Source organism: Neodiprion virginianus, chromosome 7 (genome assembly GCF_021901495.1).
Source record: "Neodiprion virginianus isolate iyNeoVirg1 chromosome 7, iyNeoVirg1.1, whole genome shotgun sequence".
Taxonomy (NCBI): Eukaryota; Metazoa; Arthropoda; class Insecta; order Hymenoptera; family Diprionidae; genus Neodiprion; species Neodiprion virginianus.
This window is the reverse complement of record NC_060883.1, coordinates 8,078,646-8,100,998: the sequence shown is the minus strand read 5'-3', so window position 1 is coordinate 8,100,998 and position 22,353 is coordinate 8,078,646. Positions and strand designations below refer to the sequence as shown.

The following is a 22,353-nucleotide window of genomic DNA, read 5'->3' as shown; positions in this document are numbered from 1 at the left end:
AGTCGAGGGTTTACTCCCAAGTCGAGGGTTCACTCCCAAATTGAGGGTTTACTTTCGAATCGAGGGTCTACTACCAAGTCGAGGGTTTACTCCCAAGTTGAGGGTTTATTTTCAAATCGAAGGTCCACTCTCAAATCGAGGGTTCACTCCCAAATTGAGGGTTTACTTTCGAATCGAGGGTCTACTACCAAGTCGAGGGTTTACTCCCAAGTTGAGGGTTTATTTTCAAATCGAAGGTCCACTCTCAAATCGAGGGTTCACTCCCAAATTGAGGGTTTACTTTCAAGTCGAGGGTCTACTCCCAAGTCGAGAGTTTACTCCCAAATTGAGGGTTTACTTTCGAATCGAGGGTCTACTCCCAAGTCGAGGGATTACTCCCAAGTTGAGGGTTCACTCCCAAATTGAGGGTTTACTTTCGAATCGAGGGTCTACTACCAAGTCGAGGGATTACTCCCAAGTTGAGGGTTCACTTTCAAGTCGAGGGTTTACTCCCAAGTCGAGGGTTCACTCCCAAATTGAGGGTTTACTTTCGAATCGAGGGTCTACTACCAAGTCGAGGGATTACTCCCAAGTTGAGGGTTCACTTTCAAGTCGAGGGATTACTCCCAAGTTGAGGGTTCACTCCCAAATTGAGGGTTTACTTTCGAATCGAGGGTCTACTACCAAGTCGAGGGATTACTCCCAAGTTGAGGGTTCACTTTCAAGTCGAGGGTTTACTCCCAAGTCGAGGGTTCACTCCCAAATTGAGGGTTTACTTTCGAATCGAGGGTCTACTACCAAGTCGAGGGTTTACTCCCAAGTTGAGGGTTTATTTTCAAATCGAAGATCCACTCTCAAATCGAGGGTTCACTCCCAAATTGAGGGTTTACTTTCAAGTCGAGGGTCTACTCCCAAGTCGAGAGTTTACTCCCAAATTGAGGGTTTACTTTCGAATCGAGGGTCTACTCCCAAGTCGAGGGATTACTCCCAAGTTGAGGGTTCACTCCCAAATTGAGGGTTTACTTTCGAATCGAGGGTCTACTACCAAGTCGAGGGATTACTCCCAAGTTGAGGGTTCACTTTCAAGTCGAGGGTTTACTCCCAAGTCGAGGGTTCACTCCCAAATTGAGGGTTTACTTTCGAATCGAGGGTCTACTACCAAGTCGAGGGATTACTCCCAAGTTGAGGGTTCACTTTCAAGTCGAGGGATTACTCCCAAGTTGAGGGTTCACTTTCAAGTCAGGGGTATACTTCCAAGTCCAGAGTTTACTCCCAAGTTGAGGGCTTACTTTCACGTCGAGGGTCTACTCCCAAGTCGAGGGCTTACTCCTGAGTTAAGGGTTCACTTTCAACGTCGAGGGTTCACCGTCAACTCTTGGGGATAAACCTTTAATTGTTGAGGGTTAATCTCCAACTGTTGGAGATAAGCCCCCCATTAATGATGGTTTACCTTCAGTTTTTGGGGATAAACTTCTAAATTTAGGTGTTTATCCTCAACTTTCAGGGTTAACCCCTAAATTTTGAGGCTTACCCCCAAAAATTGGGAGTTTTTTTCTTGAGGGTGAATAACGGCTAAACCATCAAAAATTATTATTGTTATTCCTATCATTCCGATAAATCACGATTTGGATAATCAACGTCAGAAAATCGACATCCTCGCTGCATAACTTTATTACTTTCACTTTTTTCTGCATTTTAGTAGTTTCTGAAGCGTGTGTAAGAAAAAAAAGGGGATAAGAATTGGCATTCACGAACTTTTGTTTTCATCTTCGAGAATTTTTTTTCGAGAATATTTCTGAATTTTTGCAGATTTCGATTTATCTTTGCGTGTCAACGGTTTTTAGAGCATTTGCAAAAACACAATACAAAAAAAAATGATTGTTACGACTTTAACTATTTTGAAATTTTCTCTTCGTGTATATTTATTAACGGGAAAATGTGTCCACTTGACATAAAACCATTTGCTCATTTGATCATTTGTATTTTCAAACACTTGATTTCAATTGTATTATATGATTTCATCATTTTCAGAGTAAATTATGAAAAATAACAAAAATTATACGCTCTCTTGACACTACATTCGTATTTTATGTGGTTACGATATCATCCCATTAGACACGCGATATTTTGATATCTATATATAAAAGATAGTTTGATTTTAACGTTGCAATTGGCAGAAAGAAAATTTACGGGAAATTTGATGGGTGTTAAATGTGGAATCACATCCTACAGTCTATTCGAAAAAGTTTCCGAAAAATAACGGATCAAGTTTCGGTTCGACAAATTTAATTTACAATGCGTCGAAAGAATAGGAAGCCCACAGTGTTGAAAATATATATTACTATACATTTACTGTAAAAAAGAGTTGTCAAATTACGAAATCAGGTTGCAAATTTTAAAATTTTGTGTAGTGACGTAAATTACCATGTACTTGTCTTAAATTTGCGATAAAAATGTCTTATTTTATTCAAATTTATAAGAAAAAAAAGGTCATTTGAATTCCCCAAATTGTCTAGTAAATTTATTGTATTTGTAATTGTATGGAGGATTCTCTGTTCCGTAACTGAAAAAAACTTCCCAAAACAGCGTAGAAAGTTACATACAGAAACTTGTAACAGTACAGCTCATAGCGTGACGATGAAATATTGCGTGAAGAAAAAGTGTCCGGAACGAGCTCCTGGTTTTGGTGACAAGTGAGACACTAATTATTGTACAATTCGTACGTGTCGGGTTTAGTTAAAGGATCCTCATCATGAATGATTGCCTTTATTCCATTTCTCTCTCGCTCTTCTCTCTTGACCTCACAATTAATGAGTTACACCGACGTGCAGCGACGAAGCGCCCATGTAATAAGGTATATAAAAAATAGTACGAGGTAGTTAGTTGGTAATAGTAGCAACAATTGCTCTCGCAAAGCGAGACAAACACAGAACGCCTTCTAAACGCCACATAAATCTTCGTTTTTTAACATAATACACAAAGTTAGAGTTCACGCTGAGTGATGACAGTTCAGGATCAAGTGTCAAGTACATGTTACATTTTAGGCAAGCTGTTGCCGATCAAAACGCAGATTCGAGAATCAGAAAACATAGTTAGAAGTATTGGAGTAACGATCAGCACAGATTTAGAAAAATTATTTCGCCGTAACGTGCAAAGTTGTTTTTAATGCAAGACATTAAAACGTTAATCATGTACAATCGTTTGCGTGACTCGTTGAAAAAAAATTGTACAGGAGAAAAATCGAGGATTCGGCTCTTTAAAGTATTCGATCTTAACAAGTCTAATCGGGAACACTCAAATTCTAGGTGAAACGACGACTATTTCAAGGATTTTTAGAATTTTTCAAAATTGAAGAAAGATGAAATTCACTCGAACAGAAATTAATCATCCGTGTATCAGATGATTCGTAGCTATACTGTGCGGCAGAAAATTGTTAAAAACAGAACCTAAATTGTGTAACAATGACGCAAACTCGGTCTTTTCGGGCCGAGCATAAGTTTGCAATATGAGCCGAAGACGAATATTGTAAATACGCGAGGCAAAAAAACTGTTGCCTCATTGTTGCGCACGATTCTTTATATAGTAAGAGTTGTCACTCGTTTTATCACGAGGTACGAAATTGCGGTTAGGGTCAAGCAATGTCAGACTTGTTCGCGACAGCGCATGCGCGCTTCACAAAAAAAAAGTGTTGCCAACCTATCAGACGAATATTTCTTTGAATGGCGCCAAAACAGTTTTTTAGATTTCTCATTTAGATGACACCGCAATAACTCTTCATCTTTTTTATTTTTAAAAGTGATGTTTGACGTAACCGAAACTTAATACGTACAGGAATACATAATACATTTTATTTTTTTTTCTTTACAAAATGAATAATTTTCCTATAAATATATAACGATAATTACCGAGCGAGGTAACATTGAGAGATATTATATCTCGCAATCTGAATCCTAGGTATAAAGACATAAGGAACTTTTTCTTCTATGGTGTGCTTTTATTTGTAATATTTAGGACTGCCAACTTGTCAAATAAGTACGTTCACAAATTGAAGCCGTTATCTGATTGGTGCATATTTTCTCACGAACCTCACAATTGGCTGATTTTTAATCTGCGGTTTCCATTTCAGATTTCGCTATAAGTCCTAAGTTTCGTCAGAGATTTTCAGATATTCTTCAGATTCCGGTCTGACCGACGATATTTCTTGATAAAAAAACAACTTTTATTTACTCTTTGAATGGGCTCTATTTTCTTTAAATCTGAATAAATTTCTTCAGGTTTGGCAACGCTGCTGAAATGACCACTTTCGACTAACCTAGAACTTAAAAGTGGTCCTTTCAGTACTCCGCACATGCGCATTCGCAGAGTCATTCTACGGTCATGGAAATGGGTACTTTCAGCACGAGAAACAAGCATGGAAAAACGCGTAAAACATGCTCGCGTCATATAAACAAATATCTTCTCCAAACCTCGAATGAATCTAATGTGTCGTACTAGATCTATTTCATCCCTTAGTGTTATTCAATTCTGAATTGTTTCTTTTCTTTTTTTGCTTTCTATTTTCACCAACAATGAGCGACGTGGCTGATCGGGTATAACGATCTTAACCGATGATCCCGATATCCGGTTTGCAAGATGTGCGTGCGCTAGACGGGCACGCTTCTCAGGACGCCTAGTAGTCGCCTGCTTACAGCCAGGACCGAAGGATAATCCACGATCAAGTTATCCGCACGTTGTTGTAAAAATAAATACAAAATTCAAACGCATTTTCATCGAGCTACGGGAATCTGATCAATATTATACCGTAGCGCGTGAGAATTATACGCGATAAAATTTTGCTTCTTCATTATATTATTCAAAATAAAACTGGTTCGACTGTAGCAAAAAACAATACGCGATATTTTTGTGCTATGTATTTATAATGCAAATTTATGTGAATTTCGAATATTCTAGAATTCACTGTTAACGTTTTCAAAACCATTTCAGATTGTTCAGCTGTGATGGATGATATAGACGATACAAACAAGTAAAGCACTCGTGAAGAATTTTCTCAAACTTTTCCGGTTTTTCAGATAGAAAATATAAATTTCTTTTATTATTCTTCTTCGATTGTTATTTACAATAAATTTTTTGAAAATAGGTCAATTTTCTTAAAAACCGAAATATCGTTCTGGTTTCTACAAAAGCAAACTTTGTCTGGTAAAATTACTTTTTCCTTTATCAGTTTCGTGGAAGAAATAAAAATTTGACATCTAGAACTCAGACGCAGAACTTGTGTTGCCCGATGTAATCGCAGTCGCGAGTCAACAGCTTTATATCTATCCCACGATTTGAGTTGAGGACCATAGAAATTACAGGAACGCTGAACACAAGCTGAGCAAACGGGCGTCGTGTGCAAGGGAGAATCGTCGTGTAAATACGGATGAGTAACACAATGAAATGCGGGGATCCGCAGCTCAAATACAGAAGCTCACGCCTCGATGAACGCGCGTCGAATTAACTCGAGCGTTTTCTTTCATTATTCTGTCTTCGGCATGTTTCGGACTGTATTTTATTGATTCGTTTTTTTTTTTTACTTTGAAATAATCAAGTATCCGTAGGATAATGCAGTGGCGAAAATAGACAGAATAACAAATTATTATAACCGCAGCAGCGGACGTTAAAAAATTATTTTTAAAGACAATTGATTTCTTACATTTTTTACTGATTCTAGTAATGACGATGATCACATGGAAAAACAATTCTTCAAATTTACCAAGTATGGTGAAAGAAATATTTTTTCAATTTAATCTGCAATTATGCGGTTCCTATTGATAACGCAAATTGTTCTTTGGATCACTTTGTTTTCACGCAAATGAAATTTCGTTCGCCATGTTTGGTGAATTTGAGAAATTCTTTGTATCTGAGCGCATGTATTCCAAGAACCGTCACCTTCGATGATTACGAATTAATTTATTGACGTTCTCAAGTCAACATCACCGAAAAAAATAACTAACTATCTTATTTTTACATTTTCGTTTTCCTTTTCATCTAAAATTTATTGACTGATTCACCTCAAACAAATTTATATCAATCAAAAACCAATTCTAGTTATGATTCAGGCCAAGCCTGTACCTCGAATATTTGATGAAAAATTATTTTATGGTTACATTGGAAATTGTACCTGTTGAGAAGAAATATAATTGAACCGATAAGCTTAAACTAATATAAGAACAAACAACGATAACGATACTAAAAATTTGTTTTTTCTCAAATTAGTCGACATATGATTGTTGAATTTATTAAAAAAAAATTCAGTGAATATCTAATCAAAAAATCTGGCACAGTGGATTCAATTTTGAGGATTTTACGACACTTAAAAGTGAGATAATTGAATTCAATTAACAATCACGGAGTTGGAAAGCCAATATTATTACAGTCCAAGAATCAGTTGCAATTTGCATTTTTCAAACGGATCAGAAAATGTATCTCATTTTCACAATTCTGTCCGTGCGATATTCATCCAACCATGTCATGTCGGTTGTTGAATTATCTTCTCTCTTTGTGCTGTCCGGTCTTGTTGTAAATTTAGCAGTTTTTCTATATATTTTTTTTATCTTTGCACAGGCGTATTTTGATGCAAAATTTGCAGTCAGATCCAGCTCTCAATTATAATGAGCTGATGAGGAAATTTTATTCGTAAGATTTGCAAACGGTAACTCAGTTTGCGAATGAAAATTAATCGAATATTCTTTTACGTCATGTCACATAATATATTCAATATTATGCTTATTTGAGGTGGTTCTTTCGTGACTCCGGAGTCAGTAGAGCATCCTTTTGAAGACCTGTGCAATTTATATTAAGGTTGTTGGAACGATGCACGAAAATGAAATTCACGAATTTAAAGAACATTTTGGATTAGCGTTTACTGCGAATTTATTAATAAAATTCTATCCATAGTTTTTAATTTGACTACCGTTGTTCTCAGACACAATTAATAACGAGCGTACAATTTCATTATTTTCTTAAATCTCGATGTGCAGTAGATTTCTTTCAATGAAATATAAACTTTTCCATCTTTACTCTTACAACATTATTAGTAGTAAATCAATCAAGGTTATGTGAAAATACGATTCACGTTATTCAAATTCCGTGCCATATCATCGGATCCCGGACGCGACATTTGTAACCTATAAACCGTCGTGTTTATCATTAAAAATCTATTCGAAACGGTTGGTGACGTCGCTTTTTCAACGTATCGTTAAAAAGATCATTATTCTAACAACCACAGTCTCGTTGTTTGTCAAGGTCCATGAATTTTACGAAATAAATGTGATAGCATTTCCATTGAAAAAACATGAATCAGCCGTAAGCGCTGTGTTTAAAGATCCAATTTTCGAAAAGCTCATTTTCGTGTTTTTAGCCGGTAATCTGGTCTGATATTCAACGATGAGATTCACGTCATTACTTTTAACAATCAGTCCAAGTCTCATATACAGTTACGGGCATCGAATTGACTAAAGAACCACCTGAAAAGTCCGAAACGTTCAAAACTGTCTTTTTTCGCGCCACTTTCTGTACATCGCCAATCAGTTCACCTAACCTAAAAAGCTCGCGGTACAATTTTATCTTTCAAAATCGAAATTTCAGCACGTTGTGTTCAAAGCGTACGTAAATTCACTACCGCAAAATTGTCCAAGTATTTTCATTTTCTTATAAAAAAATTCAACCGTAAATTCATTCGCCAGGGATCGTCTCCTAAGTGCAGTGTAATGAGCTTTTGGGCTATGAGATGAGTGATTCGCGTGTTCAGAAACGTGTATAAATAATCGAATTAGCGTTGAACATATAATCTGTACGTTTTATAGGTTGCACATATACACACATGCGAAGGAGAAAACACGACGGGATGTGACGTCACAAGGACAAAACATTCTCCTCCCTCTCTAATAAAAATGATTACGCGTTAGCGAAGCGTACCTATGTACGTTATTTATAAATACCTAGATGTGCACAAATGTGATGTACACATATATTTATACATATTTTTATTTTTCAACGCTTCTGTGCAACGCATACAAGGTGATATATCTTGACGAGATTGACTGTTGTAACTACCGCGTGAGATGCACGACGTCAAATATCCACGGTATATGTGCAGCAGACGGCCTTCTTCGTGTTTCATATGTAATACAATATACACGCGATTGTCTGTACCTAAATAATACCGAAGCGTTGTATCCGCGGTAAGTATTGGAAAAAGTTTCGTCTCCGACTAATCCGCGGATTGATTCCTGAATATAATTACCGAAGCACGGAAAGTTTTGCTCTTCTTTTCTCTAACCAATTATCGCAAATAATTTTAGTGAAAGTGACACCAACGTCACGAAATGGTAAATTCTGTGGGTGCAACCACACTAAGGCCCGGATATTATTAAAATTGATACATTTTCAGCTGTAAGAAAATTGCGTTCAACTGAAGCTTATTAATTCAGTTAGTCGTCCTTGAAAACTCACGTGAAAAAGTACTCGATTCCCTCGAAGCTTGCAAGCTCTTCTGATTTTCATGATAATTGAACTCGACGTAAAGTCATTCTTCAACTTTAAAATTTATTATCTTTTTATACACCCCGAATTTGGTGCTCTTATGTTTTTTTTTTCAATCTAATAGAATTCAAAATCGCTTTAGAGTTTTAATGTAGGAAGAAAAAGTTTAAGTTTGCTCGGTCGGTAAGGATAGGAGTACCACATGACCTTATGAAAAAATATTGCCTCTTTCAAAGCCTGATATTGTGTCTCGATATTGATTGTGAGAAGTAAATTGAACAACGTTTCATTAGTTCCGTACGACTATGATATATATCGTCAACAAACAAACAAACAATTGGATCAAGCATTTCAACTAGGCGTAAACAATGAACGTCTCGATGCTCAAAAACGGTAGAAACAAATTCACCCACATAAAAAAGAATATTTCAGAAAACTTTATGAAATCTTTCATGAAAGGAAAGAAACCTTTCAAAAATATTTGAAAAAAAGGTTGCTGCAAGTTGAAAATGTCCGCGCCAGAAACTTGCAAAAGGTTTCTCGAAATGTTATTGAAATATTATATTGAAATCTTCATAGAATTTTACAAGAACTTTCAAGAAATGTTTTAAATATATTGCAGCAAGAATTTCACACTGATTTTAGAAACTTCGTGTATTCTTTTTGAAATGTTTCTGAAATATTTTTGAAATGCATGCCTCTTTATACATATACATGGGTACGTTCAATACTTTTCGACCGCAGCCTGCGGGCTTGGGTCAGCGATTCTGCTGCTGATTTTTTTTTAAGAAAGTAGGTTATAAAAAAAGACGATTCTCCAAATTTGAGCTTAATATAAGAAAATCTGGTGGCTATAGAAATTTTTGAAGTTTTTAATAATTCAATTTTTTAATTATTTCCACGATTTTTTCATGGGAGCTCTATGGGACTTAAAGACTCGAATCAAACGGCATTCCCCTTCTCTGACCTTGTATTTTTAAGAAAAAAATAGTTTTCTACCCCAAAGCTTTTACTCCAGTTTAATTAAGACCCTTTTCATGAACTACTATTTTAGCAAAATTTCACATAACTTTGAAACGCTGCCAAGTCAAGAATTTTCCAACTAGACGGCCAATCGATGGCTCAAATTTTTCGTCTAGGTATACTTTATCACTACCTACTCGAATTATTATTAATTACCACGTTCCTTTTTACATACGGCCTCGCAAAACCAACTGATTTCTGAAAAATCGCTGTGTTCAGATAGCTGTAACATTTTTCTATCAACTCGAAATCGCTTGAAATTTTCAGGGAATATGCTTCATTCTATCCCCAAACAACGCTGAAAATTTCCAGCTAGGAGTCGAAGTTGTTAACGAGCTGTGAATTTTCAAAATGTTCAAGTTTCCCACATAATATTTCATATTTCATGGCATTATATATTATTTCATTAGTCTTTCCGATATCTTTCCATAAATAATTCTTGAAAGATTCTTAAAAGCTTTTTTGGAATATTTTGTGAAATATATCTGTGAACTTTCCTCCGTGTTTTATTGAATTAGTTTTTATCATGCAAAATAACATTTCAGTATAATGTATTTGAAAGTTTTTAAAATTATTTCATTCAATATTACTATAAAATATTTTTATAAGATTTCATAAAAGCGTAAAAAAAGGTTCTCATAATCTTTCTATAAAATATTTTATTAAAAGTTTGTTAGAAAGTTTTCATGTTATGTGGGAGATCTTACCTATTCATTTGAAATAGAAATTAGTTCAACGCAGGATATGACAATGGAATCAGTTATATTACCTTTAACGTACGGTTATGAGTGACTTTTTTAGCCAATCACTAACGCGACGTATGTGCAATAAATCCATTTTCCTGACAATATTTGTTTCGACATCAGCCGTTGCGCCCGGTTGCTTGTGAAGAAAATTATTTTACCTGTGCGCCAATTTGACCCAACTAACTGTGGAAGTTCAGGTTCCGTGAATATTCATTGCAATTGTATGAAGCTTCGTGCACATTGAACAATCAACGGTCAATAACATGATCACAAAGAATAATTGATAGGTTGCTGCTGAAGTATTGTCACATTGAGTATTTGAATGCGAAAACGTGAATCGATGGGTAAATCGAAAATCACAGCAACAAAATAAAAAAATAAACAGATCAAAACAACGTTAAGGCGTAATTAATAGAAACTAAAAACGAGGTTATCAACGAAAAACAAAAAATGAAAATAAATGATGAATTTGGCTAATGCCAACTTACCCTTCAGTGAGGATGTTATCATGGGGTCACCTGAAAAAATGATATAAATATAAAGTATTTCATGATTGTTATCTGTAAATGAGGGTCCAAGTAAAGGAAACAATACGTTTCAAACAACACAGATCACTCGACTCGATCCACTTGTTAATTATTATCGCCTGTAAGCCTCTCAACGAATAATTGGTGATCATGAAATCTTTATGCATTTTATCTTGATACCATGTTAAAAAAGTATACCACCAATTCAAAGAACAGTTCGACAATTCCAGAAGCTTTTAATTCGATCCAGTATCCCTTATTTGTTCCAAATACGATGACTTCAATTCAACTATTTTTCTCATCTCTTATTTCTACCAAATCGGAGATCAAAAGCAGGGGTTCTCGCTTGACAAATCACTTTGACATTGACATAACGTTGAGATCCAAATTCAAGGTCAAGGTCGTTGCAACCAGAATTTGAAATTCTGAGCCACCTTTGACAACTATTTTTAAAAACATTTTGATGTTTCCAACCGTTACTCCGAGCTAGCACACATTATATAACAATTTTCGTAAATTCGACCTTCATATGACCTTCCATGACCTTGTTTAAAATATCATTTTGAACGTAAAATTTTCTGCACTTTTCAAATCCGGAGTCAAAAGTAGGTCTTCCTGTTTAAAAAAATTATCTTGATCTTGAAATGACCTTCAAAAACAAGTTCAAGGTCAAAGTTGTTGGTACCAAAAGTCGACCCCCCTTGACCTCAACAACTTTTGTCTGAAACATTTTTCTGCATCCAACCATAAATCTGAGATATTTTCCATAATAGATTAAAATGGTCTACCCAGTATATGTGACCACTGCAAAATTCGTTAAATTTAAAGAGATTTTTTCCATCCGTACTATCAGTGTCCGGTACTAGCGGGGACACTTCTCTGACACCCTAGTTTTTGTTACTAAATAAAATTGTATTTTATTCTCAGTTTAACGTTATATACTAATTCCAAAAGTTCTTGTATTGTTAAACATACTCTAAAGATTATAACGAAAATAAAAATAATTATATTTTCACCTACATAACGATTTTATTAACGAATAACCTTAGGTGTCCGGTACTGAGGGACTTCCCCTATGTTAGATTGTCACGAGTATTTCGTCCGACAAAAGTATTTTGTCGAATTAAGTGAGTATCGCATTTGACTACAGCATTTAGTTGAACCAAACGAATATCACTCGACTCAAATAATCCTATCGCTCCGCGTAGAATATTCACAACGCACTTTGACAACTAGATCTGGGTTCTTCTTGGTCTGTAAACCACGCTTTGGCGTCTGCGCTCGTTATGTTCAAGGATTCAACGTTATTGCAACATGCTTGCATTATTCGCGACGTGTAATCACAGCAAAGGGTGTTCGGTGCTTGAAAAGCGTCGAAGGAATGGCATTAAATTATGGCGCCGACTCGACGTTTCGCTCGAACAGTAGTCGCACCATCTCGTCAAAAAACCCATCGCCAAGAGCACATCTATTTTTCTTATTCGTTTTTTCCAACTAAACAAATTTATCAACTAGTGTTGCCAAAATTTTGATTCTTTGATATTCTCCGGATGTGTTGAAAAGATAGCAGCTCGATTTCCGCGGAGCTTGCGGACACTCTATAACAATTGCGAGATGAATGTTTTTGTTCTTGTGGAATAAAAGAAATCGCTGTACACGATCGATCAACTTTAATGAATCCCGACGAAACTGATCCCTTTTTTTCCGTAAATTCGGTGAAAACCAGACCTTTCAGAAGATGAACGCAGCACGATTAAGCCTGGATTTTCCCCATTTGTCGAAGTTAATTCACCCTGATCCTCTTAACCCTTTGAAACGTACGTTTTGATTCAAAATCCCACCAGTGTTCGGTTTCATGAGCTGTATTCGAAGATGTATCTCGAATTCGGAGGTTCAAGCTTCGAATACTTCGGTCCATTATTTCTCAGAGTAAATTTTGAATTTCCAACGGAAAACCGTGTCTATGATACGACAATTACGCGTTTTGCAAAGGATGTACTGATATGAGTACAACATTGACGAAATTTATCGTTTTCAAGGTCTTAAGTTTAACCGAACAAACACAGTAATCTTGACAAATAGATTTGACATTCCAATAACTAGGAAATATAGTATTTACAACTATACGATCGCACTAAATAGTTGCTCGTTCCAGATTTTCTTGTAACAATATCCTTTTCACCGAGAATTTTCTAGTTGCTGTAACAAGTGAAGTTTATATCCATATGAGACACTAAAAAATATCGCATTTCTTTCCACAGCTTCACACCGAAGCCGCACAACGAGGCGCAATACTGAGAACCTACAGACTCGATTCTCTCGATTTTACCGTACAGTCAACGTGACGCTTCCCGTAAATAGCATTGTGTCTTATGCCGCAGCCTTGTATCCGGAACATGGCAGTTAGTTGCGTAATACTTCGGTGCATTATACTGCGGGATAATACGAAATCCCGGTGGTTTAACAAATCTTTCATCAAATACTCTAATTTACTCGATCGGAAGATAAAGCGTCTCAAGCCTTCTTCGTTAATAATTCGCGATCGCTGGAATGAATGTTTTAACGATCACAAAGAAACGGCCAAGTTAATTATCCCAGCAGTATATTTAATGTTACATCGTCAAACGCAAATCCGGAAAGGATATAAATAAAGATCGATCAATCGTCACCTTTATCATGATCAGGTATCGTACAGTGTTACCGAATTGCCAAATATCGATCGCTACCTGCGACGCTTCAAATTATTAGAACATTTTCCAAAAAATGTTAAACTATGTCAAAATGAAAATTGAGAACAGAATTGAGGTTATATATACGCAATAACATAAATTAATTCTTCTTTCAATCGTTGATCGAAACAAACGATGTTTAGATCAGTACCGAACTGATGAAGATGCAACGTGTTTGAACTTGATCATTCCGTTCCAATGAAAAGTACTCCAGTGTCGAATTCATGGTCCGACAGATAGTAAAATTATTACAAAATGCAATTAATAAACAAAATCGGTTTTTCCAGAATTCCAGAACACGAGAAGTCGTAAAAAAAGAGACACTTTGCCACCCTTCATCTTCACCCTTAACGGGCACACCTGGGGTACGAGATGATCCCAGCCGATTTTAGCCATTTTTTTAGTTCTGAAAACGATGCATTTCATGCTTTGTAATCTTGGTTTGAGGCAAGAGTGCATCGCGACTTTTTTACTAAAACACATTGCCTCGCCTTTCAAAACGAATATCTTTTTTCAACAATCACTATCGAATGATTTTTGTACTTGAAGTAGCATATTTTGAGTATGTTCAATAAAAATTTCAAATTTTCCAGCTGATAAAAGTTTGGATTTTTTTTTTTGTAAAAATAGTAATTTTTTTGAGAGTTTTCAATTATTTTTCACATCAATTATTTTTTTTATTTTTTTTCTCAACACGACTGATACCATATTTTTAAAGACAGAAAGACCAAGAGTCTCTGGTAAATTTTGAAAATCAAAATAACCAGCAATTTATTCGTGATACGTATAACGTGAGGTTTAGTTGTTGGGGTCTTTCTTTCACAGAACATCGGCAAATACTGGCGAGTGTGAAAAATATGGTTAAAATAATCCTCAACCGTGACCCACGGTTGTAATATGATTTTTAAAACTTCCATTATAATTATGAAAATAGTCGGAAAAATATTTATACATATTTGCAAGGTCAGTCGAAGCATGGTTTACATCAAAGGATGACTACACAATCATGAAAGTTGGTGACAGTCAATGTTTTGAACATCATCATCCCGCATCCGCCGTCATAGGTATTGCTTCTATCGCAGTTCAATCGTGATAAAGGTAATTCCCCAGTTTCAGAAGCAAGTATTTTGCAAATTTGTCCTCGCCAAAGCAACAAAATCATTCAAAAATTTGAAAAATAATAATAATGTAGTCTTAGCTCAAGGAGGTTCGAAAAATTGACGCGAACACTGAACACACTTTATAAAAAAGATTCTGATGTCAGAATTTGATAATCTCTAAATCTAAGATGGCGGACCCAATATGACGTATGTAAAATAGAAAAATCTATAAAAATTTTATGATTCCGGCCGAAACTTATTACTCGGGGTTTTTTGAGGTTATACGAAGTAACAAAGATCACATATCGATTTTTTAGGTGGGACGTTGAGCATTCCACTGTGACTGAAAGGGTTAAAGCGTAAAATTCACTTGAACAAAATAACGAGGCAAAAAAATTTGTATAAAATACTACGGAAATTAAACAAATGAACACTGGTTGTAAATAAACCGATCAACTTTTCGTTGCGCTCAACGGTCGGCCACTTTTTTTTAGCACCAACCCAACGTCAGTTTTCGATACTATCTCCATAGTTTATCCAACTATGCTAGATAGCTGCTGTCTTCAGGATATCTGAGTGACTTTTCTAGTCGGAATATATACCTAAGCTAGTCGTTCTGAGTGGATGTTTCTCTCAGTGTAGCCGGCAAGCAGCACCGAAGAGGACGCGGGGTTGGGCCCAGTGCGTGGGCCTCGATGGGCAGGGCAGGGGTCAAGGGATCACCCAACGAAAGAAGAGGAAGGGAAATGTTCCTCGCCAAAGATACTCTATCTTGACTCGCATAATGCTCCAGTGGGAGGCGCGCTGAATCTCGTAGACGAGGCTTCTTCTCGCCGAGCGGGCGTATCGCCAACCTCCGATCCCCGAACAAAGAGAACTGCTGCAGCTGAAGGCGATTTCAACCTATTTATTTGAGGCCTTTTTACCAAGTTCCTTGGTATTGTAGGAATTTTGCAGTCCGTCATGTTAATTCGTTCGTGCATACATTTTTCCTTACAAGCGATTAACTTGAAATTTTACACACATGGACCTTTGGGGTCGCTGATTACGAATCTGAACTCGAAACTCGAAAAGTCAAACCGGCGGATCTAATGTGGCGAACATAAATCCAAAAAGTTATTCAATTTTGATGAAACGTTTTCTTAGATCGTTCTCGGGGTCACTGATTACCAGTCTAAACTCGAAACTCAAAAATTCAAAATGACAAATCCAACATGGCGAACGTAAGTTTAAAAAGTTATTTGATTTTCATGAAACGTTTTCTTAGATGGTTTTTGGGGTCACTGATTACGAGTCTTAACTCGAAAGTCGAAAATTCAAAATGGCGGATTGTATGCAGGGGACAAAGAAAAACGGAAACAAGAATTTCGAAAAAATTCTGTACAATTCTTTGATGTGTATTAAGTTTGTATAAAAATTCGCATCCGAATTTTCATGCTAGATTAGCAGGAAATGCTTTTTTTTATAGAAAGTTACGATGATTCAGGCTTTTTAGAATCGGAAATACGTATGAGAAGTATAACCAATACGAGTTAAAAATGAAAAACTGATGACCCATTAAAAAGCACTTAAAAATTATGTGACTATGTGAAAAATTCATGCAATTAGAAAGGGAGCCTCGGTTTACCGAAACTGGTTACATGATACACTTTTTTCATTCAGTGAACGGTTCAATATCGTGATCGTTTATAACTTTGGGATCCTTTCGTTTGAGCGAGGAATTTAAAAAATATTCTAGCGCGGTGAAAAAAAACTTTGTGTAGATCAACGGATAAAACAATATGTAATACTTCTGCCAAACCCGTTTTTCCGCATTTTTTACTCTCTTCCTCTTTTTCTCTAAGGTTTCATGCCGATTGACTTCGATTCGCTTCACAGCGTTTGAGCAAACTGGCAAAACTAAATTAGAAAACATGCAGTGAGCGCCTGGCAGTTCCGTATATACATATGTATACCTATAATGTATATGTATATCTAACTGTAGCTTACGTACCACAGTGTTAATCATAAGTCAAAGAGAAAGAGCAGAGGTAAGAAAAATTGAGTGAAGAGAGATAGAGTGGAAGAGATTTCCACGGTGATAACGGATATCATATTTTCTACATATTAAGACTAGTAAAAAAATTTTGAAAAAGAAAAACCAAATTAGCTGTAAATCGGCAGCTTGGTGATTAGTGTGTAGTTGAGAAGAACTATTGAGAAACTAAATGGTTCATGATAATTGGAAGCAGGATATAAATTTGACGATTTATGACTCCGTAATAATTATAACTCTTGTCGAGCGTTGATCTATAAAATCTACAACTGTTGAATGAATGATGATCGAACGAACGAATCTGTCAGGAATAATATAACAGTGTATTTTTAATATTGTTTACGAATACAACAGTTGATTACATAAGGAAAAAACTTTGTTTCTGCATTTGCATCTATACATAGTGTAAAGTGTTTTTGTGTCATAAATTATACTGCAACAAATGAATGATATTTTTCCCCGTATCGATACATCATGTAAAATCACGTACCGCGACAAAGAACGGAAAATCTTACAGCCTGCAGTGAAGAAATGAAACGGCGACGGCGTAGAATTACGATAACTCATCTCTGAACTGCAGCCGATATGCAAACGATTTTGCGCAATCCATACACATATTATATATACTTCATTTCACCCTTACCTTAAACGCTTGCAATTGTGGCAAACCTACGTATTTATGGAAGTTCTTAGTCTGAGATAGACAATTGAATTCGTTTTTTGACCGGTATTTTTTTCATTCGGTAAACGCAACACCGATTAGGATATAGCAATCATTCAAACATGAATGAATTATTGACGAAAATACATACGTACATTTTGTTTCATTGACATTCAATTGGTTTATTCCACTTTGAAATCATTTTTTCAAATTCTCATTTAAAATTTGTGAAATGTATCGTACAGTTTTTCTTTCGAACTTGAAAACTTGATGAACAACCAACGGTATCCGTAATAAATCATAAAAACTGCAAATCTATTTTAAAGTTGAGGCAATAAGATAACAGTAATAATAACGATGGCGATAATAATTTTTTTTAGGATTGCCATAAAGTGTTAAATTTCTATTAGGCTTCTTTTACTGCAATTGGTTTATGATGTTTATTCAGACTTTCCGTATAAAATTCACAATGAAGAAAATACGCTTGTATAATGTATGATTAATTGTTTGATGTTTGATAAGATCATCAATCAACGTAATTCAGTTTCATTGACTCCGAATAGTTGAGCAGACTGTCAGAAGAGATCCGTTACATTCAACTGCAGTCAGTAAATCATAAATGTTAACGCATAATATTTAACGACTGTGAGAAAACAATAATTACTATGCCAACCGGTTACCGTCGAAGGCAACTAAGTAGGAACCATTAGAGATGAACATGGTCGTAAAATAATTTTTAAACGATGTCTGCAGTAGTGCGCATAATAAATAGATGTGGGTGATCAAACAAAAACTGACCGGCTAATATACAAGACCTTTTTAATATAAAATTGGAAACCATTTCCATTGAAAATAGTTGGGTGCCATCGAGCGTGACTGCTGAAGAAATAAATAACCGAGGGACAGAGTCAATTTTCAAACGATTTTCTAACCCCGCTTCAAAGCAAGCTTATAATATCGTACACAAGTTGTGACTTTGGTTCAAGTATAGTATGCAAAATTTTCAAGTGTCTTCTAGATACGACCAAAATTGGCAGTTAAAGCCGAACCGATGATCAACTCGCTCTTCGAATCATTATGAATTACGCTGGAAAATCATAATTGGTTCATTTTTAGGTGAACCTGAATTCTGAAGCGATAAGTTACACCCGCTAGAACTTCGTCGGGTGATTTTTAACCGAAGTCAACTGTCATTGAATATGTGCAGATTGAAGTATTCAACTTCATACAGGTATAAAATTTCTTCTTTTTTTCACAAGTAACCTTGAATTACAGAATCACTGCCGAAGCACATCGATTGAACATTTTTAAAACACGCAAACGCCTGGAACTCCTCCAAAAAAAGACGAATCCAATATTCACCGGATTGTGAATAATAATGGAAAAAAAGCATTGTGCTAATAGACGTATCAAAAATTTGTTCAATTTTAAAGATGTAAGTTACTTGGAAAACATTGTCAAGTTCAAATTCAAAGTAGTCAAATTAATGTTCTTCGAGCAAAAATTCAATTCACTCGAAAAGCAAATCAAGCATCGATGATTCGAGTACGTGTAAAGGAAAAAATTGAAACGCCGACGAGGAGCGATATCTAAAACGGAAATCGCAGTGATTTTCCATTGTCCCGGTGCTATGGAAGCCTGGAAGATGGAAGGCGGTGTTCGCACGAATGCAGCGTGGGCGTCGTAGGAGATTTTTCCCTCAAGGTACAGCAGCGCCTGACTCATACTCCGCGACAATCCGAGTCACACTGCGGGTATGAAACCTACGTTGGAAACGCGACGTCGCTAAAGCGAAGCGTAACACATAAACACACACGTGTAACTGTTATCCCACTTATGTTGACGACACCGAACTTGTCTCCCTCTAATATAACTTGCGTCGGAAGCTTGTCCTACTTTTCTATGGGAACGAGATAAAAGGGTTTACCCGGCGTGTGTGAGCATAATTGCAGACAGTCGTTTCCTTATCGACGAAAGCATGTATCGACTCCGGAGAAAATTCGTGGGAGTCAAAAGAATCGAACGTTCGAAAATGTGAACACAGTCTTCGAAAGCGCATCTAAGCAGCGAGGCGATATTTGGTAGGAATCGATCGATCTGCCTACCCTAAGATATCGCTCTTAGCATTTTGAAGCGCAAATGTTTTTTCGCGGTCTAATTCCTTGAAACTGGGTATACATTTAGGGGTTCTCGATATCGATGTTTTTAAAAATGGGGTCAGATCTGAGAAATTGTCATATAGTTCAGAATTCTGAATCTAATACGAGCGAATGGGATCAATTTTTATACTTTCAGTCAACCGTATTGGATCCACCATCTTGAATTTTTTAAATTTTGAGGGTGGATTCGTTTGAAGTGACCCTGAAAACCCCCGAGTAACAAATTTCAAGCGAATCGGATCAATTTTTATATTGTCAGTCCGCCATATTGGATCCGTCATTTTGATACTTGACGTTTAATTTGTTTCCAGTGACCCCAAAACCCCAAGATTAACGAATTCCACTTTTCTAGCCCCCATAACATCCCCAAAATCACATTTATTCTGTATAAACAAGTATTTTCAACACTTTGTTTATTTATGGTGCTCACTATACTCGTGGAATTATCATAGTCTCTCCTAAAACATCGACATCGACGACTTAGAATTCCAATTATGCAAAAAAAAAGGCATTCGTATATGACTCGCTGTGCCGCAAAGGGTTAAATCACCTTCCTTATTTAGCGCAGCATGCATATTTGCCAGCGAATGAACGGAATCAAGTAAATCGCCCGAGGACTTCGTCGTGTCCGATCGATTTATCGGTCAGCTTGTATCGCTAGCGAGATTATGAAGTGGACTCGGCTATTTCGTCTACAGTAGGTACTCTCGGAGGACGTCACTCGATGGGAGATGAGCTGTGCGGGACGCAAAGTTGGGGATAATACATCAAGAGCGACGGGATCGCGTGTTGCCTTTGCTCCTCGCACACGCCAAAGGGTCCGTTGGCCGGCGACTAGCGACATTCTTATGGGTCGCCGCATAATCTCCCACATCTCGCTAATCTCTTACAGCGTACTTGTAACCCGAACGACATACATCACCCATCCGTAAATCCACCATTAGACCCGGCACTTCGCAATGTTCGGTGTCCACAGTAAGTGTCTTTCACTGTTCACGTCGAAATACTTCCGCGATACTATTGCAAAAGGTAAAAAGGAATCATTTTTTGTCTACAGATATGTCGAATTCAACTGATGTACGTATACTGTTGTTTGAGGAAAAAAATTTCAATAGCTTTTAACCGATCGAACACAACTGTAGGTAACATTGTAAGAAGAATGCACCATGTGGACTTCTATGGACTGTAACTTGGTGTCAATATAACACCGTACGATGTTGAATTTCCGCATGGGTCACAAAATTTGTTTTTTACTGGGAGGTTTCTTGGAGAGTTGATGATGCGAACGACGCTTTGCCAGCAGATGGTCAACCAAAGTTGGATTTTACACGCAGTTAGTACCCCAGATGTAACATCGATGCCTATGTGCTAGCAAAGTGGTATAGTAGTCTATACGAGTGGAATTTCATCAGGAGTACATGTGACATTAAGTATGATGAACCCATCTTTTGACATGATTAGTAAACCAATTGAAATTACAACTATGAGACCGCATTGTTCGTTATGTTTTCGAGTTGAACTTATTAGTGAGCGAGATAAGTTCTTATCGTTAATCTTTGAGATGCTGAGTTCTAGACCGAATGGTTTTATAAAAAGGGCATGCAATTGTGTGTCACTGTGAAGATATAACGATTTGAGAACGTGACTGTCTCCAAGGTAGAAGTAAAGGATGACCAGCCGGCGCATAAGTCAAAGTCAACGATAAATGAAATAATGAGGGAGGCAATAGAGGATGTTGTCTTACTTCTCAGGCATATGGATTGTGGAAAAGCACTATAACTACCGTCGTTATATTATCTTAGGCAACGGAAAGGAACGCTGCTTGGCCTTGAGTGCAGGCATGTTGTAGGAATCAAGACATCTTTACGCTTAGAGACTCGCGTGTAAGACCTTTTCAACGTGTGCGTGTGCACACACTGCAGTTACGTGCTCATGGTACACCTGTAGTAACGCGATCGGCGTCGCAGCGTTGCTCCTCGTTGGGTTTACCGCTTGGTTGGAAATATTGTTGTTCAAGAATGTGTCGATCGTTAAAAAGAAACCGGAGTCAGTCGCGAGCCTTGCTGCTTGGTTGTAAAAAATTTCAAATTAACAAAACCGCGATTTGCTGCGCGTCTAATGCGGATGAGACAATAACTTAAATGGCAAATTGAAACTAGGTCCTACAGGCCATAACTCAACCTGGGTTTTAATTCTATGACAGGAATAGATGATTGAGTCCACCTTTTTCCGGTCAAATGATCACACACACAGGTGCCGTGGTCTATTCGTGGCCTTCGATACTTCCAATTGACACAACGCAACTGGCGTTTAACGATCCGCTGCGAAGCATTATGCACTGAAAGAAAGGACACTTCCTTCAACTGAACAGTACATAATACCTCTCGATAGATGGAGATTTTCACCGATATGACAACTCGAGCGTATTTCTTGATTCAAAAAATCATAGTTTTTCCACGCGACTAGCGTATACCGTAGCCCAGGGATTACCAGTGACAGATCCTACGCTCGCTAGTCATGGATATCAACACTTTCTCAAGTGGTGCGCAACCTTTCCCTGATCAAATTACCCGATTGTTCTGGGACTTCGCTAGCCCATAACAATACTGACGTATCCACGCCAATTAGCTCATTTTCAAGAATGACTTTACAAACCTCTATGGAACAGTGCCGAAACGGCAGATTGTTGCCAATACCTCGAGGTTGAATGGATTCCCATATTCTGTGCAACTAGGCCAGCGATAATTTGGAAGTACTACTAGCAGAGTGATTTCACGCTGCTGATCAGCGATGTCGTCGGCATATTTCGAGCAGCGATAAGTTTCGTAATATCGCGTAAGAAATTCACGTGTGTGTATTGCGTTGGGAAAG

The 22,353-nt window shown here is 37.0% G+C and overlaps 1 protein-coding gene across 18 annotated transcripts in view; it reads right to left on the bottom strand.

Annotated features, from left to right (window-relative positions):
• LOC124309592 (thyrotroph embryonic factor) overlaps positions 1–22,353 on the bottom strand; it is a 223,562-nt gene that overhangs the window by 88,933 nt on the left and 112,276 nt on the right. For 14 of the 18 annotated variants that reach the window (XM_046773361.1, XM_046773362.1, XM_046773364.1 and 11 more), the window contains one exon: positions 10,760–10,789. The exons of the other annotated variants lie outside the window; for them this stretch is intronic. In XM_046773361.1, coding sequence (XP_046629317.1) covers positions 10,760–10,789 — 30 coding nt within the window. The remainder of the gene's footprint in view (positions 1–10,759; positions 10,790–22,353) is intronic. 18 annotated transcript variants of the gene reach the window in all.